The sequence below is a fragment of the Microcaecilia unicolor genome, chromosome 5, assembly GCF_901765095.1.
Source record: "Microcaecilia unicolor chromosome 5, aMicUni1.1, whole genome shotgun sequence".
In the NCBI taxonomy this organism is placed as follows: Eukaryota; Metazoa; Chordata; class Amphibia; order Gymnophiona; family Siphonopidae; genus Microcaecilia; species Microcaecilia unicolor.
Window position 1 is genome coordinate 262,965,934 of NC_044035.1, and position 27,183 is coordinate 262,993,116.

At 43.1% G+C, this 27,183-nt stretch overlaps 1 protein-coding gene across 4 annotated transcripts; it reads left to right on the top strand.

Moving 5' to 3' along the window:
- Positions 1-96: 96 nt before the first annotated feature.
- TRMT10C (tRNA methyltransferase 10C, mitochondrial RNase P subunit) lies at positions 97-4,972 on the top strand. 4 transcript variants are annotated; one of them, XM_030205109.1, is made up of 2 exons: positions 97-540; positions 3,358-4,972. In XM_030205109.1, exon 2 carries the CDS (start codon positions 3,391-3,393, stop codon positions 4,681-4,683), a length of 1,293 nt encoding a protein of 430 aa, XP_030060969.1. In that variant the 5' UTR covers positions 97-540; positions 3,358-3,390; the 3' UTR covers positions 4,684-4,972. The 4 variants fall into 4 exon arrangements, with proteins under 4 accessions (XP_030060969.1, XP_030060970.1, XP_030060971.1 ...); XM_030205110.1 differs by having other exon boundaries at positions 97-438; positions 3,357-4,972; XM_030205111.1 differs by having other exon boundaries at positions 97-364; positions 3,357-4,972.
- Positions 4,973-27,183: the final 22,211 nt, after the last annotated feature.

The following is a 27,183-nucleotide window of genomic DNA, read 5'->3' on the forward strand; positions in this document are numbered from 1 at the left end:
GTAGCTAGAGCCAAAGAGGTTGGATAAAACAGGAGACGAAGTGAGCCTATCTACTCCATTATGTGAGCTTAAGTAGGCGGAGCTTAGTTGCTGCGTTTTCACTACACCCAAAACAACAGAAAAAGATTGTTAGAAATAACGGACCGCTTATGCTGATCCATCTGCAAAAAAAGTCAAAAGCTGTTCCAGTTGGCTAAGCAGTTAAAGGTGGAGGACAAAAACTTTTTTTCCAACCTCCTCCTCCTTGACCCACCAACCCAGTTCGAACCGGAACCGGAAGTAAGGGATACTAAACTCTGACTTTACTCAGACTCTGTGTGGTCTGCGTCCTTCTTTTCCTCGTGTTACGGAGCACTCTGTTGAGGTAGGAGTGGATTTTCTCTTCCTTTTTGAGGCCTGCTATGGGTGGAAGAGCAAAATCCATCCCAGAGGCGTCAGGTAACTCAGAGCTGTTGCTGCTTCTAGCAGTAACTGCGTGTCATAGGGGTCGGTGTTTAAATTGCTGCATTGGATTGGACTGTATCTGACGGGTGAAGAAGATACGCATTATTTTAAGGAGTTTCTTCTTAACAAAGGTAATATATAAAAATAAAACAACAGAAAGAAATAAGATAATACCTTGCTTTGGAAAGTAACCCTTCTTTCTTACATGTTTTAAATATCAAGAGTTCTGTGAAACATAAAAGTATTCCAATGAGAGTCTCATTGAGTAAGATCTGAGTTTTGTATCGTATTATTATTACTACTACTACTATTTAGCATTTCTATAGCGCTACAAAGCGTATGCAGCGCTGCACAAACATAGAAGAAAGACAGTCCCTGCTCAAAGAGCTTACAATCTAATAGACAAAAAGCAAGCAAATCAATTAATGTGTAGAGGAAAGAGGAGAGGAGGGTAGGTGGAGGCGAGTGGTTACAAGTCAAAAGCAATTGTAAATTGTATTATAAATCATAAAAATATACTGTGTTGTCACCCTGTGATTACCCATCCATTTCTCCCAGTTTATTTATTTTCAGCAGTGGAGTTCCTTGATCGGCTATCACCTGGGGCAGTGGCGTTATCCCCTCTCCCGTATGCAGTGTCCCCTCTGCACATCACCGTTGTCCCTCCCCCCCGGTGCATCAACTCCAAGCCCCCCCCCCATGCATTCTTCTTACCTGCTGGGAGCAGCTACACAGCAGTCAGCGCCGCCGGTTCCCTGCTCCCTCTGCCCCGGAACAGGAAGTAACAGCAGAGGAAGCAGGGAACCGACGGAGCCGACATCCATGCGGCTGCGCCCTGCACCCTTCCTGCAGCGTGCACCCGGGGTGGACCACCACCCCGCCCTCAGTACACCACTGATTTTCAGCACTTGATATACTGCATATGATCCCTGAGGCGATTATGTGGTTTACTGTTTCAATTATAGGTACTTTGTATGGTCCCTAATGGCTCACAATCTAAGTTGTATATTGTACCTGGGGCAATGGAGGACTAAGTGACTTGCCCAGGGTCACACAGAAATGCAGAGAGAGTTAAACCTGGTTCCACAGGATCTCAACCCACTGCTGACCATCAGGCAGCAGCGGGCATGGAACCCGGGGAACCGCAATCTGCTGCACTAACCATTAAGCCACTCCTGTTTCTCACTCCCCCCCCCCCCCCCCATGAGACTGTCATTAGAATGCTTTTATGTTTAACAGATATATTCTGACATATGTCATTTGCTCATTTATTATTATTAACATTTGTATAGCGCTACCAGACGCATGCAGCACTGAACACCTGACATAGAGAGACAGTCCCTGCTCAATAGAGCTTACAATCTAAAAATAATACAGACAGACAAGACAATTAAGGGTATGGGGAAGTACTGGGTGAGAAGGAACAAGAGGAGGCAATTGAGTATGATCTGAAGAAGGGTTACCTTCGAAAGTTCATTACAAAAAATTATTGTCCAATTAAGAAAAAAGTATCATCTTATTTTTTATCTTTTTGTTTTATTTCTATTTATTACTTTTAAAAGTGGACTAACTTGACTACTACGTCTTATCAAAGCCACTATAACATAAACAGAACACAACACCAGAATCACTGGTAGTATGTAGTGACACTGCACTAAAAAAGTTTGACAGCGATCTTTTATATACATTATTTTACATTATGTTGACCTGTTCTTATAATGTGAGTTACAGTTACATATTTTTGTTGCTTCCAAACCTGCGCAGTTGATTCTTCTCTGGATATAATTAATCACTAAGTATTTCTTGGAGGCAACTACTTTTTATTTCTAAAGCGCTCTCAAGTGTACACAGCATTGTACAGACATGAGACAGTTCTGCTCCACAGAAATCCATTAAGCATGCAAGAATTGGAGTTCAATTTAACTTTGTTCTGTTTTTGTGTTATGCAATAAAATATAGTTCCCAAAGCCAACAGGCCTTTTCTTCATAAATAGTCATTAGTATAACTGTCAGCTGTCAGAGTATATAGTAAAAGGTATCACACAGTGTATAGATAGTTTATTCAGTCACTGGGCTCCACCTCATGGATTACTCAGATTGTCTTATGTTTATTTTAATCAGCTATATCTTTCAATTTGACTTTGAGAGATGATCATAGTAACATAGTAGATGACGGCAGAAAAAGACCTGCACGGTCCATCTAGTCTGCCCACGATAAACTCATATGTGTATACCTTACCATGATTTGTACCTGTCTTTTTCAGGGCACAGACCGTATAAGTCTGTCCAGCAGTATTTCCCGCCTCCCAACCACCAGTCCCGCCTCCCATCACCGGCTCTGGCACAGACCCCGTATAAGTCTGCCCTCCCCTATCCTAGCCTCTCAACCACCAACCCCTCTTCCCCCCGCCACCCAATTTCAGCTAAGCTTCTGTGGATCCATTCCTTCGAAGCTTTATTGATCTGTAATAATCATTTACAACTATATCCCCAGTCATATAGCTGCAAGATTTTTTTTAGCTATATTGAACTGCTGTTAGTCACTGAAAATAAATCTGTAGAACATTTTATCACCGCCTTGGGTGAATCTCTTCATAAAGGTGGTTAATAAATCCCAATAAATATTAATGTATGTATTCTTTGACTATCTTTTCCTATAGATTGGGGATTCTTTGTTTAATGCAAATGATTATTACGGAATGGGTACTTTTAAAGTTTATTTTTTAATATCAGCTGTAATTGAGTAGTAATGTTATCTCTCCTTTCCTGTAAGTAGCTATGGTACATAAACTGCTCTTGTGTATTTGTTGTAGAGCATGATTGTGTGCTAGCATTAGAATCTTGCAAGAATAAAAGATGATATAAAGTTGTTACAGTTTTTACCCTTCATTTTCTTTGTTTTCCCTTTTCAGGTTATTGTTTTTGATACCACATTGAATCCTTAAAATGAGTTTTTTTAATACCCTTTTGAAAAAGGCAGTCAAGGTCACTGTCTTCCAGCCTGTCTTACCAGAGGAGGCAAGGAATGCTTTGTTTCTCAGGGCAGCCCATAAACTACCACCTCGTAGAACTTTGGTCTTATCAGTTGGTATGAGAAAGGAAGAAATTCAGCTAGTGCCTTCAGAAAAGCTAGACTTAGATGAGTGGAAAAATGTCATAAAATCTGATTTGCCAAAAGAAGGTCCTGAGATTCTGGAACATGAAGGAGATTCTTCATTAACTGCTATAAGGGAGATGGTGAAGATGTGGAGAATGGCAGGCAAAATAGTCCCAGAGAACATCAGCAATGAGCAATTGAAAGTTCTCATGGAACTTACTACCAAATCATCCAGAAAGAAGTACTTAAAATACTTGGCTACTAAAGAACATTTAAAGAATGCAAAGAAGGAAAAACAAATGGCAAAAAGGAAGATCATGTTGGAAAAGCCAATAGAAACAGAGGAGCCAAGTGAGCCTCTGAACACTTTGTTCCTAAAGTTTCAGCCGAGAACCTTTGCCTGCATGTACAACTGGCGGGCTGCCCGGGCCATGAAATTTGGTCAGCCCCTGGTGTTTGATATGGTCTATGACAAATACATGACCAATATGGAAATACAGAATACAATAAGCCAACTTTTAGAGACTGAAGGCTGCAACCGCAGATCACCGGACCCCTTCCACATCCATTTTTGCAGCCTCCAAACAGAGGGACCCTATCAAAAAGAGTTTCTCAAACGCTATAGAGAGACATGGGATAAATTGCTCGTGACAACAACAGAAAAGGCTCACATAGAAATGTTTCCCAAGGAGAAACTTGTTTACTTAACTGCAGACTCACCCAATGTAATGAAGACATATGAACATGATAAAATTTACATCATTGGTTCACTTGTTGACAGATCTATACAAACAGGGTTATCACTTGCCAACGCAAAGCGACTGAATCTGAGCACAGCTCGTCTTCCTTTGGAGAAGTACTTGCACTGGGAGATTGGTAATAAAACCCTCACATTGGATCAAATGATACGCATTTTACTGACTTTGAAAGATACTGGTGACTGGAAGAAGGCTTTGGAATTTGTTCCTAAAAGGAAGCACGGGGGGTTTGTGGACACTCAGAATTACTCCCAGGAAAAAAAAGAACTTCTGAAAAAAAGAAAAGTGTACCAGTTTGGGAGCAGTCCAAAAAATATTGACAAATCATTATCTAGCAATTTGAATAAGGAACCCAAACCAAAAAGGTGGTGGGAAGAGGAATAGTAGATCCCTGCAAACCATGTCTGGTAATTAGTGTGGATTAATAAATGCTGAAAAGCCAGAGCTGTTCACTTCAAGAGACATTTAATACATTCATGGAAAAGCAATCCAGTAGGCAAAAGAAATTGTTGTCACTGAACAAGTGATTAGCGTATTAAACTTTGTTTTGAAATTCTCTGAATACATTGACATTGAGGCGTATTTTCAAATATTGTGACCTATGAAACTTTGTAAGTCTAAGTGGTTTGAAAATGAGCCCTATAGTATAATAAATTTTATACAGGCATATGAATCCTTTCATGAAGTTCTTACTGTCTAAGTGGAAACTTGGCATAATATGGCACTGGCCCAAAATCATGAATTAACTCAGGTTTCCTGGTTTCCAGACTGCTCTAAATCAGTGGTTCTCAACACAGTCCTGGGGACACACCTAGCTAGTCATTCAATGGAGGTAGTGTGTGCAAATTTATCTCATGCATATTCATTGTGAGTATCCTGAAAACCTGACGGCTAGGTTTGTCCCAAGGACACGCACCCCTGTTTTAAACATAGTCCATTCTCTTCTTAAAGCCACCATATTTCTGAAATCAGCAGGATTATATAGGGCTGCTCCTAGAAAATTAGAGAAAGCAATGATTTTGAATTCAAACTAAAACTTCTATGCAAATTAATTCTGCTGCTGATAACTTTTGTTATTACAGTTGTTTTACCTGGTTTCATTTTCCCATACATCAGCCCAAGCAGATCTTGCATTAACTGCACACGTCAGCCTGAAACTTCCTGCTGCTGCTACTCCTCCTCCTCCTTGCACTAGACCTGGACTTCGCAGCAGTATTAGTTTGCTTGAGTGCATAATATCACCCTTCCCCTTTTTATGACCACTGGATGGTGCTGTTCAGTAACTGTTAAGATACTACACTCTCTACCCTGGCTAAAAACTTCTAGATTTTCTGTCCTGTAGAAATAGAAATTACAATTAGGATGATCACTTGTTTACTCATCTAATAAACTTCAATACCCTCTGGAGTCCAAGGGGTCCTTTTACAAAGATGCACTAGCATTTTTAGCGTTTGTTAAATGTTAGAGACGCCCATAGGAATATATAGGCATCTCTAGCATTTTGAGCACGCATATTTAATACGCGTGCTAAAAACACTAGTGCACCTTTATAAAAGGACCCCGAAGTGTTGAAACTAACATGAAAAAATAGATTTTTTTTTACTGAATTATACTATGTAACATAGAACAATTAAGTATTTGCAAAAGTACGACTGAGTGTACTATAGGTTTTTGTATGCTGATCATTTGTAGGAGATTATAGGCAACGTGTTCTTTAGTTTGCGCTAAGAAAAGCAAGAAGTTAGATGCAGAATTAATGGAGCCTACTTTCTGGAGTGTGCATAGATGTGGATAAAAGTACCCCTGTCAGAATCCTCTTGATATGATCTGAAAATTTGGGGTGGGTTAATACATGGGAACACACACACACCTCGATATCATAAACCTTCTTTCCTTAAAATAGTAGGCTAAAATACTGTGTAGCAACCTCTTTCAGGGGATATAGGGGGGAGTAGCATGATCAACAAGACTCTTCCAAAAATCCCAGGAGACATAATGTTGGAATAAAAGTCTTTAATCAGTGTTCAAATAGGACTCCACATGGCACCATGTTTCGGCAAGGTGCCTGCATCAGGAGTCTAAAACACAACACATAAAAACAATACATCATGTAGAAACATGAAAAGATATATAATCATATAAAAAAGATACAATCATATAAAAAAATATATAAAAGAACAGGACATTGCATACAACCACATGAGATATGGAGAAGAAGTGAAATCTTTGCGATCAACTATATATGGAGAACGTTACATGAATATGTGCTTCCTTATCGTCCCTGCGGACCAGCCCAGGAAGACTGATGGGTTGTGCTCGTCTTCCAGCAGGTAAAGACTGAGAACATTGAAACTTGAGAGCCAATAGGAATCAAGCTCAGCTCCTCTAAGTCTCAGTATTCTCAGTCTTCAGCAGGCGACAGACTTGGTGAGTCTTTCAGGCTCTCTCTCTTTCTTTAAAAAAAAAAAAAAAAAGCTAGTTATTACTTTTTTATTTCTCTGTGCACCATTGGGATTTTTTATTGCTGGCAGAGGCTAAAACCCAAAGGGCGGGGGGTTCTGGTGCCTCAGGGGTGTAAACTTGGGTGGCCGGGTTCCTCCCCCCTTAACTCTCCTAGAGCTGTTGTTTATTTTCAGCTCTTGTCAGTCTTGTTTATAGTGGAGTCTGGGGTTATATGGCCCTCTCTGATAATCACCTAGTCTCAGAGGAGGCTATAATATGTGGTAATTCTTTTTCTATTCTACTTACCATAAGAAATATACCATTTGGACAGGTGGGGCAATAGGGTTTCTGCCTCCTTACACCTACCCCAGGATACAGTGGACCAGCCACCCCCAAGATATGGAGGTGACAGAGGCTATGTTCCTTTGCAAGCGAAAGTCTTTATTCCTCACCAATTTAGATAATAATAAAGCAATCAGGCAATAACAATTTGTTATGAGAGAGATCACTGCTGTAAAGATTTACTCACTGTTGATCATCTCAGCCTCTGCCTAAATACAATACAACAGTGGAATGCTCTACCAACTATCTTGAAAACAATTGAAGAAATGTCTAACTTTCGTAAACCTCTCAAGACATATCTCTTCAACAAGGCCTACAAAGAGAACCCATAGCCTAACTAGATCACCTTGCCAATCCACTCCAGTTATGAAAGTCTTCCTTCTATATTTATCTGCCTAGATCGTTTCTTTTTCACATCCTTAATCTTTTTCACATCACTAATTGTATCTGATATCCTGGAATGGCGATGCCATAACAGGTCTCTGTAAGCAAATAGGTGGGAAAATGTGGGATACAAATGCAATAAATAAATAAATCTTTTGTACAATGCACTGAGCATCAATTCCCTCCCAAAAATCATGTAGTTTGCAACTTCAGCTAATTTCTGTCTTTACTGTTTACATAGAATGCAACACACTATCTAAGTGTTATGGAATACAGAACACAGTTACATGCACGGCCGTGTGAGTATAAGGTACCTGAGCCTTATGCAGCTTTGTTATTACCATTGCGACGGGCCTGGAGCTGGGTGTGTCGCCTTTTTGGGCTCTCGTCGAGGTTCTCACCCTTGTTGCCGTTACAGGGTAATCCTGATTTCCCACCGGGCTCGAGTTCAGCTCAATTTGCGGCCTGGAGAGCCAGAGGGGCTCATTATTTGCATCAGTTGTTTTCAGAAGATGGCGAAAAGAAGACGTTGGGAGCCTGGCGGTTGGAATTTGGAAGGGGGGTGGGAGACTTTTTCGCTTGGTATCAGCTCTGCCATTATGTCCGGTCAATCCCCCCCGACTCCCTGAAATTAGCGGTGTGGGAGAGGTTTTTGGAGGTGTTTGCCCTAGATGCACAATCGGCAGTCCCCCTAAAGTATTATCATTCGTGTTTGAGAGAGCAGCTGGGTGAGGTAGATTATGAAAAATTGGCAACCCATTGGAATAATGAGTTAACCCTGAAACTTCGGGGGGAACAACTAAAGACTTATGTGTTGAATATTCCCAGGGTGACAGAGAATGTGACGCTGAGAGAAACTCTTTACAAATTTGTAATGCGCATGTATTTTTCCCCGCATAGGGCGATGAGGGCGGCAATGCAGACAGATGACACTTGTGCGAAGTGTGCTCGCTCCCCGGCGGGCCTTGGGCACATGTTTTGGCAGTGCCCATGTGTCCTGGATTTTTGGAGGCGGGTGGCTAGGCATGTGTTGGTGATTTGGGGAGTGAATTGGAAGCCCCATGCCTCTCAGTTATTTGATCTTTTTAAGCTGCTGACGCCTGGAGTAGTGGGGCTTAAACCCTTCTTGAAGAGAGCGACCCTTATGGGCAAGAAAGTTATACTTCATCAATGGATAGTAGCAGAGCCCCCAGCTCTCCAGCAGTGGAGGTCTAGGATGATTTCTTTGTGTGCACTGGAGCGTAGGGGGGTGGGGGATCTAGCCTCATCTAAAGGTGATGCCTTTTGTAGACGGTGGGCACCTTTCTGGGATTCTTTGACCCCAGTGGCGCGCAGCAGGATTTTGAATTGCTGATTGGTACACCATGGTGATTCCCCGGGGGGGGGGGGGGGGGAGAGATAGAGGGGTTGGGGTGAGTGCATAGGGAGGAATTAGATGGGAGAGGGTTAGGTTTGTGTTTTAGAAATCGGAGGTGCTGGGGGGTTTTGCACTTGTGTTTAGAGGGTGCAGAACATCCTGTAACTGATAACTGTTTACTGTTGCACGGCTATGAGGTATTGTTATATACTGGATGAAATTGCTCTGTCATTGACAACTATGATTGAATCCAAATTGACGCAATCCCAAAATTGAAGATGACGAAGATGATCCCTGTTAGAGGCAGCAGTATCGAGCAAGGGGCCATAAGAGTCAAGGCCCTTTGTGGTGGGTTATGTGGACGGGTTTATTTAGCTGCTGCAACATTGTGCACGACCCTCCAATTTGATTGTGGGTGAGTGTTGGATGCGGGAAGGGATGGGGTGGGAGGTGGAGGGGATAAAAAGTAAAACTGTTAGGTGATATTGGTAGTATTGTTGACATGTTGTGTGTTCTGTTTGTTTTTATTTGAACAGTTGTACAAGTGATATCACCAATAAAAATGATTTAACATAAAAGCTAATGTTAGCTTTCTCTGCTTGAGCACAGTGAAAAAAAAAAAAAGAACTCACAAAAGACCAGCGCTCTCTTATTTTACCTTTTTCTGTGCTCTGAGGAGACATTCTTTAAAACACTGCTGGGTACTATGGCTGAAAAGTTAAAGAGATGTTCTGTTTGTCAACGACGTGGGCTTGCTGCTGCAGGTGTTTGCAAGATTTGTACCGCTCAAGATCCGACGGTACCGCCATTATCGGCACCACTGGGACCGCAGTCTTTGCCCTCCACGACGGTTCCAGGTGCTGGAACTCAGCTGGCGATTAGCAGCGCTTCAGAGCCAATTTCGGCGGGACCGTCCACCATTTTAGATAAAGCGCTTGATACGACTCTCGCTGCAGGGAAACCCGCATGTCAGACAGTTTCAGCTGATTTGGAAAGTGCTCAGGGAGGAGTTTCTGAAAGGGGATTCCCTCCTGAATTTGTTTTGGCCATGTATAAAGCCTTTTTACTTAAGCAGTCTTCTCCTTCTCCTATTCTACCAGCAGAAGAGGTTTCTGACTCTCTTCTTTCTACAAAAAGAGCTAGAATCTCCTGGGAGGACCAGGAAGACAACATAGACATGAATTTTTCAGCATTTTATTCCTGAACTAGAGGACTTGGAAATTCACACCAGGGGCCTATCTGCGTGGGGCCACAGGGGCCTGGGCCCCCCCCCAGATTTCGCCCTGGACCCCCCTGCCGCCGTCAACACTCCCCCGCCGTTGCCGTCACCTACCCCTGCCGAGGTTCGCTTCCTCCTGCCGGTGCCTTTAAAAATATTACTTCAGCTGGCGGGGGACCCCAACCCCCGCCAGCCCAGCCGAGGTCTTGTTTACGTTCTTCTTCCTCGTGCTGTTGAAAGCTGCAGCCTGCATCCCTTCCAATTTCGGACGGAGTCTGACGTCGCAGTACATTGTACGTGCAGGACGTCAACGTGCTGCGACGTCAGACTCCGTCCGAAACTGGAAGGGATGCAGGCTGCAGCTTTCAACAGCACGAGGAAGAAGAACTTAAAACAAGACCTCGGCTGGGCTGGCGGGGGTTGGGGTCCCCTGCCAGCTGGAGTAATATTTTTAAAGGCACCGGCAGGAGGAAGCGGACCTCGGCGGGGGAGGGTTGACGGCGGTGGGGGGACGGCGGCCGGGGGGGGGGGCTATAATGTGCCCCCTCACTCTAGCCCCTGCCCCCCCTACCGCCGAACCTCATATACGCCCCTGATGCACACAGAAGATTTAGAAGGTGAGCAGACTGGTTCTTCACTTGTTCAGGACCCCCCTCCGGAGGAGGGTCCTTCTGTGCCAAGGGTCTTCCATAAGTACATAAGTAGTGCCATACAGGGAAAAGACCAAAGGTCCATCGAGCCCAGCATCCTGTCCCCGACAGTGACCAATCCAGGTCAAGGGCACCTGGCAAGCTACCCAAACGTACAAACATTTTATACGTTATTCCTGAATTGTGGATTTTTCCCAAGTCCATTTAGTAGCGGTCTATGGACTTGTCCTTTAGGAAGCCGTCCAACCCCTTTTTAAACTCTGCCAAGCTAACCGCCTTCACTACGTTCTCCGACAATGAATTCCAGAGTTTATTTACACATTGGGTGAAGAAAGATTTTCTCCTATTTGTTTTAAATTTACTACACTGTAGTTTCATCGCATGCCCCCTAGTCCTAGTATTTTTGGAAAGTGTGAACAGACGCTTCACATCCACCTGTTCCACTCCACTCATTATTTTATATACCTTTATTATGTCTCCCCTTAGCCGTCTCTTCCCCAAGCTGAAAAGCCCTAGCCTCCTTAGTCTTTCTTCATAGGGAAGTCATCCCATCCCCGCTACCATTTTTGTCGCTCTTCGCTGCACCTTTTCCAGTTCTACTATATTTTTCTTAAGATGCAGCGACCAGAATTGAACACAATACTCAAGGTGCAGTCGCACCATGGAGCGATACAACGGCATTATAACATCCTCACATCCGTTCTCCATACCTTTCCTAATAATACCCAACATTCTATTTGCTTTCCTAGCCGCAGCAGCACACTGAGCAGAAGGTTTCAATGTATTATCAATGATGACACCCAGATCCCTTTCTTGGTCCGTAACTCCTATCGTGGAACCTTGCATGACATAGCTATAATTCGGGTACTTTTTTCCCACATGCATCACCTTGCACTTGTTCACATTAAACGTCATCTGCCATTTAGCCGCCCAGTCTCGTAAGGTCCTTCTGTAATTTTTCACAATCCTGTCGCGAGTTAACGACTTTGAATAATTTGTGTCATCAGCAAATTTAATTACCTCACTGGTTACTCCCATCTCTAAATCATTTATAAATATATTAAAAAGCAGCGGTCCTAGCACTGACCCCTGAGGAACCCCACTAACTACCCTTCTCCATTGTGAATACTGCCCATTTAACCCCACTCTCTGTTTCCTATCCTTCAACCAGTTTTGAATCCACAATAGGACATTTCCTCCTATCCCATGACCCTCCAATTTCCGCTGTAGCCTTTCATGAGGTACCTTGTCAAACGCCTTTTGAAAATCCAGATACACAATATCAACCGGCTCCCCTTTGTCCACGTTTGTTTACTCCTTCAAAGAATTGAATTGGTCAGGCAAGATTTCCCCACACTAAAGCCGTGCTGACTTGGTCTCATTAATCCATGTCCTTGGATGTGCTGTGTAATTTTGTTTTTAATAATAGCCTCTACCATTTTCCCTGGCACCGACGTCAGACTCGCCGGTCTATAATTTCCTGGATCTCCCCTGGAACCTTTTGTAAAAATCGGCGTTAAGAAATTATTCCTCTTAGTATATTTATTCAAAAGGAGTGAAGCCTGTGAAACTGGGATTACCTTAATCAGTGTGAATTGGATTAGAGACTCAAGTGTTTGTATTGTTAAATAATTTCTGGTTTTAAAAGAGAAAAAATGAAATCAGTTGTATTATTTCCACTAATATTGGACAATAAGTATGTTTTCAACGAAATAAATTGACTATACACCGTTTTGGATTTGAAGAAGCCAACCAGACGATCAATATGGAATAATGATTCAGATAATAACTGGGGATAATCAGGTTAATACCATGTTTTCTTTGTTTACTGTTGTTTAATTGATCTCCTTGTCTTGTTTCACTCTCCCTATTTTGTGGTCTAAGGAAGAGTTTATAATTACCTGATTGAAATAATTCTTGTATTATTTTGTCTGTATTTCTTGCAAGTTATTTTAGTGCTTGTAAAATTAAATTATTAAAAATAAAATTTAAAAAAATTGGCGTTACATTGGCCACCCTCCAATCTTCTGGTACCATGCCCGATTTTAAGGATAAATTGCATATCACTAACAGAAGCTCCACAAGCTCATTTTTCAGTTCTATCAGTACTCTAGGATGTATACCATCCGGTCCAGGAGATTTGCTACTCTTCAGTTTGCTGAACTGCCCCATTACATTCTCCAGGTTTACTGTGAAGTCAGTAAGTTTCTCTGACTCGTCCATTTGAAATACCATTTCCAACACCGGTATCCCACCCAAATCTTCCTTGGTGAAGACTGAAGCAAAGAATTCATTTAATCTCTCCGCTACGTCTTTGTCTTCCTTGATCGCCCCTTTTACCCCTCGGTCGTCCAGCGGCCCAACCGATTCTCTTGCCGGCTTCCTGCTTTTAATATACCGAAAAAAATTTTACTATGTTTTTTTGCCTCTAATGCTATCTTTTTTTCGTAATCCCTCTTGGCCTTCTTTATCTGTGCCTTGCATTTGCTTTGACACTCCTTATGCTTCTTGTTATTTTCAGACGGTTCCTTCCATTTTCTGAAGGCGTTTCTTTTAGCCCTAATAGCTTCCTTCACCTCACTTTTCAACCACGCCGGCTGTCTTTTGGACTTCCATCTTTCTTTTGTAATTCGCGGAATATGTTTGGCCTGGGCCTCTAGGATGGTACTTTTGAACAGCATCCACGCTTGTTGTACAGTTTTTACCCTCTCAGTTGCCCCTCTAAGTTTTTTTTTTACCGTTCTCATTCTATCATAGTCTCCTTTTTTAAAGTTAAACGCTATCGTATTTGATTTCCTATGTATAGTTACTTCAAGGTTGATATCAAAACTGATATTATGATCACTGTTATCAAGCGGCCCCAGTACCATAACGTCCCTCACTAGATCATGCACTCCACTAAGGACCAAGTCTAGAATTTTTCCTTCTCTCGTCGGCTGCTGCACCAGCTGCTCCATAAAACTGTCCTTTGATTTCATCAAGGAATTGTACCTCTCTAGTATGTCCTGATGTTACATTTACCCAGTCTATATTTGGGTAATTGAAGTCACCCATTATTATCGCATTTTTTTTTTACATTTGTACCCCGCGCTTTCCCACTCATGGCAGGCTCAATGCGGCTTACATGGGGCAATGGAGGCTTAAGTGACTTGCCCAGAGTCACAAGGAGCTGCCTGTGCCTGAAGTGGGAATTGAACTCAGTTCCTCAGTTCCCCAGGACCAAAGTCCACCACCCTAACCACAAGGCCACTCCTCCACTCCAATGGCATTGCCCATTTTGTTTGAGTCTCTGATTTCTTTTATCATTTCTGCGTCTACCTGCTCATCCTGGCAAGGCGAATGGTAGTACACTCCTGTCACCGTCCTTTTCCCTTTTATACATGGAATTTCAACCCACAATGATTCAAAGGTGTGATTTGTGTCCTGCTGAATTTGTAATCTATCTGAGTCAAGGCTCTCGTTAATATACCATGCTACCCCTCCACCTGTCCAGTCCAGCCTATCACTACAATATAATTTGTACCCTGGTATGACAGTGTCCCACTGCTTATCCTACTTCCACCAGGTCTCAGTAATGCCTATTATGTCCAATTTTTCATTTAGAGCAATATATTCCAACTCTCCCATCTTATTTCTTAGACTCCTAGCATTTGCATATAGACATTTTAGAGTATGTTTGTTCCTAATTGCATGATGCTTAGTGCTTGACACTATTGATTTGCCATCTTTTGTCTGATCTTTAGTTGTATTTAAGGGCACCTGGCCTACCACTGTCTCTTGTGTAACCTCACTATCCAGAAAACCTATCTTCCCTGTTTGTGAGGTATCCTTGTGTAATAGGGGGTTAAAAAATAGGGGGGAAAAATATATCTATTTTTTTTTTCACTTACCTCGGGCTCGGGGTTTTGCTGGGGCTCCTCGGGGCAGGAAAGGGAGAAGGAGCACTGCAGGGAGCAGCGTTGAGGTTTTTTTTTAAACCCGGGGACAGTTCAGAACGTCCCTGGGTGGAGGAGCGCTGCTGGGGCTGGTTGGGCCCGAAAGAAGAAGGGCCGCGTTATGGGAGCGCTGCAGAGAAGGCGCCATCATTTTTTAGCTCCCGGGGACGTTTGGGCACGTCCCCGGGTCAGATGGGGCCAGCAGGCTTTTCTTTTCCTGGGGGCGCCGCTGTTTTTCTTGCCCGGGAGCGCCGAAGGACGAGGGAGGCCTGTTCCAAGGCCGAAGAAGAAAGGAAGATGGCCGACGCGATGGGCGCGCGTGTGCATGAGGCGGCGAGCCTCATGCACAGATCGGGAACGCGCGCCGCACCGGAGCTCCGTTTAGGCCCAAGCCGGGGCCTAAATTTTCGGATGGAGCTCCGAGGGTTTTTTTGTTTTTTCATTTTTTGGCTCTGTTTTTGGACTGGGACCAGCGGGACTGGAACCGATGGCAGGCGTTTGGTGAGGGAAAAATCCCGGATCAGGTAAGGGGTCACTTGACCCAAAATGTTAATCGGTTGATTTTAAAAATGTGTAAATTGCGTTTTTTATTTTTAAAAATTCGGGGTTTTGAGTTTTTTAAATTTGGTTTTCAGTTTTGGGGTCGGGGAATTTTTGGGGATTTTTGTGGCGGGTTAGATTTTGAATTTGAATATTTTTAGTGGGGGTTTTTGGTAGGGTGCTGTTTAAAGGGGTTCTGAAAGAGTTAATTTTTTTTATTCGACGGGGTAGGTTTAGAGGGGGAAGTTTGAATTTTTGGGATATTTTTTGAATTTTTTGGGGATTTTTAAAAGGGGTTTTGGGGGAAAATAGTGAGGTATGGGTTAAAAAGGGTTAAATTTAAATTTTGAAATTACAGCTAGATAGGGAATGAAAGGGTTAGTGAATATGGGAATTTTGGGGTAGATTAGAAAATGTTTAATTGGATTTTTATTTTAATTATTGATTTCCCATTATTTTCTATGGGAAATCAGTAATTAAAATGGAGATTTAGCACTGCTGGCCAAGATTCCGCCGGTCAGCAGTGAAGCTCGGAATGTTGAGGGAGATGGCTGATTGGTTGGGAAGGGCTTGGAATGTGACTGAAAGCTCCGTATCCCTGGTTACGGAGTCATTGGCGGTTGGCAGAAGGAGTTGGGACAGCGAGGAGAGCAGATGTGTGTTGGTGGAGTGGATTTTGTGTGAGGTAGAGGAAAGATAGTTAGATTAAATTGGATTTGGGAAGAGTGGTGATTACTGAAAAGGGAGTTCAGTGTAAAATTATATTAAGTAAAGGAGTGATTGTGTTATCATTTAATAGCTTAGGGGAAATTTTAGGAAAGTTAGGATTTAAGTTAGAATTGGAAATATAATTGTTGGGGTGGAGATTGGAGAGTATTGGGAATTAATTGAATGTGTGATTTAAAGTGTTGGAATTTATATTTTGAATGTTTTGAATGATATAGGTTAAGTGTTATCTAAAAAGTTTATAAATTAAGAAGTGATTGATTGCATTGGAGTGTGATTGAAAAGAATCTATGATCCTGAAATCTTGCGTCACTCCTTCAGTAGTATAGGACATAAAGAAAAACATTAGCATAGGGGATCTAGCATAGGAAAATTTAATTATTTTGATTTTAAAGCTAGTTGGCCCAGTCTTTCTAAATAAAGATCCCTTTAGTAAGGAACATCCTAAAATATATGTAAGAAGCTAGGGTTTTTCTCCTATTTAAGTTATTTAAGATAGGTTTAGGAAGAAGATACAGAGGACGCTGCATCATCTAAGAAAAAAAGCAACGGGCCCCCACGCAAGAAAGACCTTTGGTGTGAAGAAAGAAGTGGGACTGAGAGACGCACTGAAAGGAAAGTGACTTTCAAATAGGAAAGAAAGAGGGTAGAAAAGAGAGGTACTTACCTGGATCTGACGGGAGGAAGGGTGATTCTGAAAAACAAAAGGAAGTCAACACAAAGTATCAATTCTTGGAAGTTTGGGAAAATTGAGAAAACATTATTTCACATTTCTTTTAGAAAGTAATAATTATTCTGAAAATACTTATCTGATATCTTGTAGCTGGGAGGTGAAAGGTTAACCTGTTGATAACAAGAACACAAGTTAAAATAAACCTGACATTGATGTCGCATAATAGTTGAATATTGTAGCATAAATAAGGGGTCTTAATTTAGAGTTTGAAAGAGTTATATTTCATTGTTTTATTTAACTTTTAACTTGAATAAAACCAATTTATTATAAACACCAGGGCTTGCTTCTTTCAAATCTGACCGAGCCTAACAAATTAGTTTTTTTCCTCCCATCTCTAGCATAGACTTGGGACGAGGATAGTGAACTGTGTCCTGTCCCTTTGCTCCAGGGTGGGTGACATTCTCCTGGCTCGACTACAGGAAAAAGGGGAACTTTGTCACCTAAAAGCTGAAGATCAAGCTTCCCGGAGCAGGGGGTCCAGATTACACTTGCAAGATACTTTATCCCGAACCATTCGCTGTTGTGCGACTGTCAGCCTTTCCCCCATATCTAGTTTAAAAGCTGCTCTATCTCTTTTTTTTTTTAAATGCCGACGCCCATAGCCTGGTCCCACCCTGGTTAAGATGGAGCCCATCATTTCGGAATAGGCTCCCTCTTCCCCAGAATGTTGCCCAGTTCCTAACAAATCTAAAGCCCTCCTCCATGCACCATCGTCTCATCCACGCATTGAGACTCCGGAGCTCTGCCTGCCTCTTGGGGCCTGCGCATGGAATGGGTAGTATTTCAGAAAATGCCACCCTAGAGGATCTGGATTTGGGCTGTCTTCCTAAAAGCCTAAAATTGACTTCCAGAACCTCTCTCCCACATTTTCCTACGTCATTGGTACCCACATGTACCAAGACAGCCGGCTCCTCCACAGCACTATCTAAAATCCTGTCTAGGTGCCGCGTGAGGTCCGCCACCTTCGCACCAGGTAGGCAAGTCACCAGGCGATCTTCCCGTCCACCAGCCACCCAGCTATCTACTTTCCTAATGATTGAATCGCAAAGTATGACAGCTGTTCTAACCTTTTCCTCCCAGTCAGCCATTGAAGATATATCCTCAGCGCGAAAGGATAGTACATCTTCTGGTGAGTAGGTCCTGGCTACAGGAGTACTTCCTACTTCACCTTCTGGGAGACCTCCCTCCTCCAAGGTAGCACAGAGGCTACCTGACTGGAGGTGGGACCTCTCTACAACATCTCTGTAGGTCTCCTCTATGTATTGATCTCCCTCATCTCTACCAAATCTGCTACTCTAGCCTCGAGAGAACGAACACACTCTCTGAGGTCTAGGAGCTCTTTGCATCGGGCACACATATATGACATCTCACCAACTGGGAGATAATCATACATATGGCACTCAACGCAAAAGACTGGGTAGCACCCCTCTCGCTGCTGGACTGCTGACTCCATCTTAGTGTTTTCAAGTTTATCAATTTTGTAAGAGTTCCTACAGTATTAAGAATTTCAGTCTGATATAAAGTGATTTTAGTTTATATATTGTATGATCCTTGTAGTGATTTGCAGAATCTAATTGCATTAGTATCTACCACTTTAAATGTTGATGACATCCCAGAGGTTACGGAGCAGCGCATGGTTGATCCTTTAGTTAAGGGGGGTCTATAAGTCCGGTAGATCTTTCCCTATGCATCAGGACATCTGAGATATTGTCCAAACCCAGTGGGATACCCCGGATGCTTCTTTCAGGTTAGCACGTTCTATGATTCCTCTTTACCCACTTCCTGAAAAGGATAAAGAATGGGTTAAACTTTCAGTAGTTGATGCAGTAGTGTCGGCAGTTACCAAGAAAAATACTGTGCCTGTGGATGGAGGAACAGTTCTCAGAGATCCTCAAGACCGCCTAAATGATACTCTTTTAAAGCATTGCTTTGATGTCTCAGCTTTGGCAGTACAAGCGGCCATTTCCGGAGCTTTGGTAGCCCGAGCGTGTTTCCGATGGTCCGAAAGAGTGTTGGATAGAGATTCCAATTATTTCTCCTTGTTGGATCAAGAAGTAGCTAAAATTGAGATGGGTTCTGCCGTTTTATCAGATGCCCTTTATGATTTACTTCGGGCATCAGCTAAATCCATGGCTTTAGGTGTAGCAGCACGTTGGACCCTGTGGCTTCGAGGCTGGTCAGCGAATGCAGCTTCAAAGTCCAAATTGAGCAAGTTCCCTTTTAGGGGTTCCTTTCTCTTTGGGAATGAATTAGATAAGTTGGTCAGCAGTTTGGGAGATGCTAAAGTTCCTCCTCTTCCTGAAGATCGTCCGAAACCTTTCAGTCAAGGAGGATTGTCTTTTTGGGGTCGAGGACGAGACTTTAAGCGTTATCATTTTGGCCGAGGAGCTACTTTCCAGAGGTCTCATTTCTATCAGCGTACTCAGTCCTTTCGTGGGGGGTCAAGATGGGGGTTCGACCCAATGAAGATGTTCGGGCCCAGCCTCCTGTTCCGGTAGGTTCCAGATTAACAGAATTTTTGTGGAGGTGGGCCCAGATAACTTCAGACCAGTGGGTTCTCGAAATTATTCGGGATGGGTATGTGCTGGAGTTCGCTCCTCCCCTCCCAGACGCCTATTTAGAGTCTCCTTGTCGTTCCCCAGGGAAGTTGCTAGCAGTCAGAGAAACTTTAATAAGATTGGTCACCTTAAGAGCAATTTGCCCAGTTCCAGATCTCGAGAGTGGCACAGGCAGATACTCCATTTACTTTGTGGTCCCAAAGAAAGAGGGTTCCTTTCGTTCCATTCTAGATCTCAAATGGGTCAATCAAGTACTCCGAGTACTGCCTTTCCGCATGGAAACCTTAAGGTCGGTTATTGTAGCGGTTCGCTCAGGGAATATCTCACAGCCTTAGACCTGCCAGAAGCCTATCTGCATATTCCCATAAGACTAGCACACCAGCGTTTTCTACGTTTTGCTGTCCTCGGTCTATATTTTCAGTTTTGTGCAATGCCCTTTGGTTTGGCGACAGCTCCAAGAACATTCACCAAGATTATGGTAGTAGTAGCAGCTGCGCTTCGCAAGCAAGGAATTCTAGTTCATCGTTACCTAGACAACTGGTTAATTCGTGCAAAATCACTTCAAGAAAGTTGCAATGTGACTGCACAGGTAGTGCAGTTTTTGGAGTCCTTAGGCTGGGTGATCAATCCTCTCAAGTGTCGTTTACTCCCGTCTCAGACCTTGGAATATTTGGAAGTCCTGTTCGACACTTTGAAAGGTCGTGTCTTTCTTCCTCTACCACGCATAGTCAAGCTGCAGACACAAGTCAGACATCTCGTAGACTGTTCACCTCCCTGTGCTCGGGATTATCTGCAAGTTCTAGGGTCTATGGCGGCAGCTATAGACGCAGCTCAGTAGGCCAGAGCTCACATGCGCAGTCTCCAAAGGTCTCTTCTTTCCCAGTGGTCTCCTCACTCGGATTCGTTAGAAGTCAACCTTCCTCTTCCCCTGGTAGTTCATCGAGATCTTCGGTGGTGGCTCAACGGTGCCAACGTCCAAGGGGGTGAGGCTAGACCCTCCTTGTTGGATGGAAGTCTCCACGGATGCAAGTCTCTCAGGTTGGGGAGCCCATTGTTTGAATCAACCAGCTCAAGGCCGCTGGTCCATGGAAGAGGTCTTTCTTCCCATCAATCTATTGGAAACCAGGGCGATTCGTCTGGCGTTGCTTCACTTTTCCACTCTTTTACAGGGCAAAGCCATCAGAGTGTTGTCTGACAATGCTACAGCGGTGGCTTATGTCAGTTGTCAGGGAGGAACAAGAAGCCAAGCTCTCGCGCGGGAGACAGCAATTCTTCTTTCATGGGCAGAGCGTCATCTCGAAGATCTCTGTGTCACATGTAGCAGGAGTTCTCAATATTCAAGCGGACTTCCTCAGTCGCCAGATGTTGGATCCGGGGGAATGGTCTCAATCCAGAGGCATTTCAACTGATAGTTCACCAGTGGGGTGTTCCAGTGATGGATTTGATGGTGACTCCTCGCAATTCCAAAGTTCTACACTTCTTCAGTCGCAGAAAGGAACAGACCTCAGAAGGACTGGATGCCCTTCTCAGTCTGTGGCCATTAGGACTTCTGTATGCGTTTCCTCCTTGGACTCTGATAGGCATGTTTGTTCAAAGAATAGAGAGGCACGCGGGTCCAGTGATCCTGGTAACTCCAGAGTGGCCAAGACGTCCATGGTATGCGGATCTCCGTCGACTACTTGTAGCTCCCGGGCTCCGTCTCCCAGACTCGATCAATCTGTTATCTCAGGGCCCGGTGCTCATGCCGAACCCAGCTCGATTCTGTCTTACGGCCTGACTCTTGAAAGGGCTCGGCTACTGAAGAGCGGATACTCAATGTCAGTCATTGATACAATGTTTTGTTCTCGCCGTCGGTCTACTTCCTTGGCTTATGTCCACGTTTGGCAAATTTTTGAAGCTTAGTGTGCAGATCAAGACATTTCTCCTCTCCATGCTTCAGTTTCTCAAATTTTGGACTTTCTTCAGAGCGGTTTCCAGAAGTGCTTAGCTTTAGCCTCTCTAAAGGTTTAGATAGCCGCTTTTTCTTGTTTCCGAGGACGACTCAAGGGTAAGTCCTTAGCCAGTCGTTCTGATGTTATTCGATTTTTGAGAGGTGTCAATATTTTACGTCCTCCTCTGCGTCCTCCATTTCCATCTTGGAATCTTAATTTAGTCCTCTCTGTGCTTGTTCAACCTCCTTTTCAGCCTCTGTCATCCATTTCTGTTAAAGATCTTACTCTGAAAGCAGTTTTTCTAGTAGTCATTTCTTCTGTGAGACATGTTTCTGAGTTGCAAGCTCTATCCTGCAGATCTCCTTTCCTGGAGTTTCTACACGATCGTGTTGTTTTGCGACCCATTCCATCTTTTTTACCAAACGTTTTGTCTTCTTTTCATATTAATCAGTCTATTGTTCTACCGTCCCTAGGGTCTTCTACGGGATTGGAGGATCAACGATAGCTTTATAAGCTCGATGTTTGAAGAGTTTTGCGTCAGTATGTCAAATGGACTGAAGAGTTTCGACGGTCCGACCGCCTCTTTATTTTACTAGGGGGCGGATGCAAAGGTTTGGCAGCTTCCTAGGCTACTTTAGCTAGATGGATTAAAGAAGTCATTGCTCCTGCTTATCTTCTTAAGGGTAAGCCTATTCCCTTCTTAAGGGTAAGCCTATTCCAAATGAGGTTAAGGCCCATTCAACTAGAAGTCAGGCTGCATCCTGGGCAGAGTATTCTTTGGTTTCTCTGGTAGATATTTGTAAAGGGGCTACCTGGTCTTCTCTCCATTCCTTTGTTAGACATTACAGAGTGGATATTCAAGCACGCCGGGACGCTGTGTTTGGTCAAAGGGTTCTGTTGGCAGGGCTGCTTCGGTCCCTCCCTTAGGTGACTGCTTTGGTACATCCCATCAGTCTTCCTGGGTCAGTCCGGAGGGACGATAAGGAAGTAGAAATTAGGTCCTACCTGCTAATTTACTTTCCTTTAGTCCCTTAGAAATAATAACATATATGGAGAACGTTACATGAATATGTGCTTGTATGTAATAATTAACATAATATGAAAGTTGAAACAAAAATAATAAAGTGAGCATATAGGGGTAAAACCAATGTGACAAATAACAACTTATATCTCTGTGAAGCTCTGAAAAAAGAGGGAAACAGGTCAGGTAAAAAAAACTAACCTGTAAAGTGGTGAAATACAATGAAAATATGCTAGAAAAGGATAGCACAGGATCAAGTCTGAAAAAAAAAAGTTATAGATTGTAAAATTACAAAGGTGACAAAAGACATTGTGAATAAATGAGGGAAATACTTGCAGTGGAAAAAATATTATGTATCACATACCTTTAGAAAGACTGGCGATACTGATACACCATTAAAGATTGTGACGGCAGCATAAGTGCAACCAGGTAGGGAAAAGAAGAATGGGATGTGGGAAAAGCGCACAAAGTTGAATAGAAAACAGGTGCTGTATACTGTATAAATGGGAATGGAGAAAAGAAAGTATTGAGCAAAATGGCACATATTCGTGTAACGTTCTCCATATATGGTTGATCTCAAAGATTTCACTTCTTCCCTATATCTCATGTGGTTGTATCCAATGTCATGTTCTTTTATACATTTTTTTATATGATTGTATATGTTTTCATGTTTCTACACGATTGTGTTTATTGTTTTTATTTGTTGTGTTTTAGATTCCTGATGCAGGCACTTTGCGGAAATATGGTGCCATTGATTCCTATTTTAACATTGATTAAAGACTTTGACTCTATCAATACCTCTCCTGGGATTTTTAGAAGAGTTGTGTTGATCATGCTACTCCCCCCCCCCCCCCCCCCCCCCCCATTTTTTTTTTTTTTTTTTTTTTTACTTTGGTCTGTTCGTAGCAGATCTTGTTTCTCCACCTTGGTGGTTGTGAGGGAATATTGGGGGAAATTCATCAAGGGGCGTTATAGGAATTAGTGCCTGCTAAATGTCAAAGCCAATTTTATACCTGTAGACATTTAGCATTTAGCACACGTTAAGGTGTGTGTTAAGGCCATACCAGCCCTTGATGAATTCCGGGAGAAACTGCCTCAGAAGAAAAATTAATAAAAATTCACCAGGGTCCTCAAAATTTGGGGCAAGATGGTTGCAGCTTTTAGATGAAATGTAGAGAAAGTTGTTTCATCACTCCTCTTCTGTCATGACACAGATGCACTCGAATACCAATGGGCTCCTACCTTTCTACCCCGCTATTAGTATGGAGCCAACACCACACACCAGAAAATGCAATTAATGACAACCTTATTTATACTGAAGATACAAAGTCACTTTGAACTGCTGGTCTTGCTCACATCAGATAGGCTTTTATGGATTCACCAATATGCTATCAATGGTATTACCCAGTAAAGCCTAGTGCATTGTTTGAATAACAAGCCTTTATTTTACGTATAATTTTGTGACTCCCCAAATGCAGACAGGGAGCTGAATCATGGTCAAGTTGGGCTTTTATTAACTGTTTTATGGGCTTTCTTCATTTATATTAAAGGTTGATTTTATTTTGTGTGTGTGTTTGGCTCCTTTTTATTTTTTGTTTCTACCTCCAGCTAATGGCAAAGACCAACTGGCCCATACACTCAGCCCAGTTCTTCCCATCTACCCTGCAAGGATGTGGTCCTAGTTGTCAGCCAGATTGTGACCACTTGTCAGCTATTACCCTGGTCCCACATTTGTACTCTGTGACTTTTTACTAGATAAGCATACAGAATCTCCCACTTAGTTCACACCAGCTCCTCTCCCATGTCCAACCACAAAGTTTTATTATATAAATCGCTACTAATACTAACACAATCATTCTAAATCCTAATACGCATTCTCAAAATATCTAGTCTCATAGATCCACTGCATAGCTTGCAAGACTAATCTGGTTAAGAACACAAACGTTGCCCTATTTGGGAGGCACTCGCGAGCCTGAACAAGTATGGACACATAGAGCCTTCGCTTAGCAGGATCTCCAATTAATTTCTTTGTCATATGGACTAATAACATAAAACAATCATCTTTTTACATTGGTGAAATGTCACTGTGGAATGCACTACCGAAAACCATAAAAACAATGTACAACCACCTTATCTTCCAGAAACCACTAAAGACCAACCTGTTTGAAAAGGCATACCCTACTGACCCAACCTAAGTGCCTGAACCTGCAACACAACGAAACCACAGCTCGTATTAAACACTATATAACTCCTCATTCCTACGATTCCCACTAGTCCCACACACTCAAAATAAGTCGTTTACCCAGGAGACAGGCCTTTCTGACTAAGAATTGAGCATCTGTACCCCGCAAAGCAAAAAGTCTGTATTTATCTAGTAGCACTCCAAGCGAGACACAAGGGATTGGCACCTTCAACAGCTTTCCCAGAAAATGAAATATAGCCAGCCAAAAGTTTTGGACCATCGGGCATTCCCAGAGAGAGTGAAAAATAGTCCCCACTTGACTTCTACATTTGGAACACAGAGGCTTCTCCACTCCCCCCATATTGAAAATTTGAGCCTTTGTGAGATATGCTCCATGCAAAATACAATACTGACATGTACAGTGGTGGAAATAAGTATTTGATCCCTTGCTGATTTTGTAAGTTTGCCCACTGACAAAGACATGAGCAGCCCATAATTGAAGGGTAGGTTATTGGTAACAGTGAGAGATAGCACATCACAAATTAAATCCGGAAAATCACATTGTGGAAAGTATATGAATTTATTTGCATTCTGCAGAGGGAAATAAGTATTTGATCCCCCACCAACCAGTAAGAGATCTGGCCCCTACAGACCAGGTAGATGCTCCAAATCAACTCGTTACCTGCATGACAGACAGCTGTCGGCAATGGTCACCTGTATGAAAGACACATGTCCACAGACTCAGTGAATCAGTCAGACTCTAACCTCTACAAAATGGCCAAGAGCAAGGAGCTGTCTAAGGATGTCAGGGACAAGATCATACACCTGCACAAGGCTGGAATGGGCTACAAAACCATCAGTAAGACGCTGGGCGAGAAGGAGACAACTGTTGGTGCCATAGTAAGAAAATGGAAGAAGTACAAAATGACTGTCAATCGACAAAGATCTGGGGCTCCACGCAAAATCTCACCTCGTGGGGTATCCTTGATCATGAGGAAGGTTAGAAATCAGCCTACAACTACAAGGGGGGAACTTGTCAATGATCTCAAGGCAGCTGGGACCACTGTCACCACGAAAACCATTGGTAACACATTACGACATAACGGATTGCAATCCTGCAGTGCCCGCAAGGTCCCCCTGCTCCGGAAGGCACATGTGACGGCCCGTCTGAAGTTTGCCAGTGAACACCTGGATGATGCCGAGAGTGATTGGGAGAAGGTGCTGTGGTCAGATGAGACAAAAATTGAGCTCTTTGGCATGAACTCAACTCGCCGTGTTTGGAGGAAGAGAAATGCTGCCTATGACCCAAAGAACACCGTCCCCACTGTCAAGCATGGAGGTGGAAATGTTATGTTTTGGGGGTGTTTCTCTGCTAAGGGCACAGGACTACTTCACCGCATCAATGGGAGAATGGATGGGGCCATGTACCGTACAATTCTGAGTGACAACCTCCTTCCCTCCGCCAGGGCCTTAAAAATGGGTCGTGGCTGGGTCTTCCAGCACGACAATGACCCAAAACATACAGCCAAGGCAACAAAGGAGTGGCTCAGGAAGAAGCACATTAGGGTCATGGAGTGGCCTAGCCAGTCACCAGACCTTAATCCCATTGAAAACTTATGGAGGGAGCTGAAGCTGCGAGTTGCCAAGCGACAGCCCAGAACTCTTAATGATTTAGAGATGATCTGCAAAGAGGAGTGGACCAAAATTCCTCCTGACATGTGTGCAAACCTCATCATCAACTACAGAAGACGTCTGACCGCTGTGCTTGCCAACAAGGGTTTTGCCACCAAGTATTAGGTCTTGTTTGCCAGAGGGATTAAATACTTATTTCCCTCTGCAGAATGCAAATAAATTCATATACTTTCCACAATGTGATTTTCCGGATTTAATTTGTGATGTGCTATCTCTCACTGTTACCAATAACCTACCCTTCAATTATGGGCTGCTCATGTCTTTGTCAGTGGGCAAACTTACAAAATCAGCAAGGGATCAAATACTTATTTCCACCACTGTACGTAAGTCTGCATTAACAGCTAGAGCCGGGATTGCTTCCGAAAGCTGATCAAAATCTAATGTCAGATCTGTGTATCCCAAGTCCAAAGCCCACCGATCTCTAATTGATCCCTTATTTTTGAGAGGAGCCAAAAGTGTTACTGCTTTATTTAATCCAGAGACCGACAGACGCTCTCCCGGAATAGAATGAAAAAAGGCGCTCATACGTCTGCTATGTGCAGCCCCCAATAACTCGCTACCAATTGTACGAACATAATGGGCCAGTTGAATATAGGCATACATATTGCTGGAGTTGATCCCAATACCTGAAGCTCCCAGTAACAACAATGCACCCTTTGTGTCCAAGACATGCTCCAATCTCGTAATACCCATAGCCTCCCATCTTCTAAACACCGGATTGTCTGAGCCCAGAAGAAAGCTTGGGTTACACCGTATGGGCAATAGATCAAAGGCCACCTGCAAAATTCCTCAGTACTTAGTCAAATCTTTCCACACTTCCCTCAGAGGCCTTAACAACACTCATATTCATGTCTGCCAGGATCTCTTTCTTGGGGGCTTACAATAAGTAATATAAGTGACTTGGATGAAAGAAGGCCCTTTCTAGGTCCCTTGGAGTATAGTCCTGTCTGTCTAAAAAAACAGTCTCCTAGATGCTGAAGCAGACAGGCTTGATTATACCGCCTTAAATTAGGGACCCCCAGGCCTCCCTCCCTCCATGACCCCAACATCAAGTGAAAGGGCATTCTGGATTTGCCTCCCCCCCCCCCCCCAGATAAATTTGCATATATGTTTATATAACAAGGTTAAATGTTTTATAAAAATATGCAGTGGTAACGTTTGGAGAGCATAGA

Excerpts from the sequence above, each read along its gene's own strand:
- TRMT10C (XM_030205109.1), top strand. The coding sequence starts at position 3,391 with ATGAGTTTTTTTAATACCCTTTTGAAAAAGGCAGTCAAGGTCACTGTC.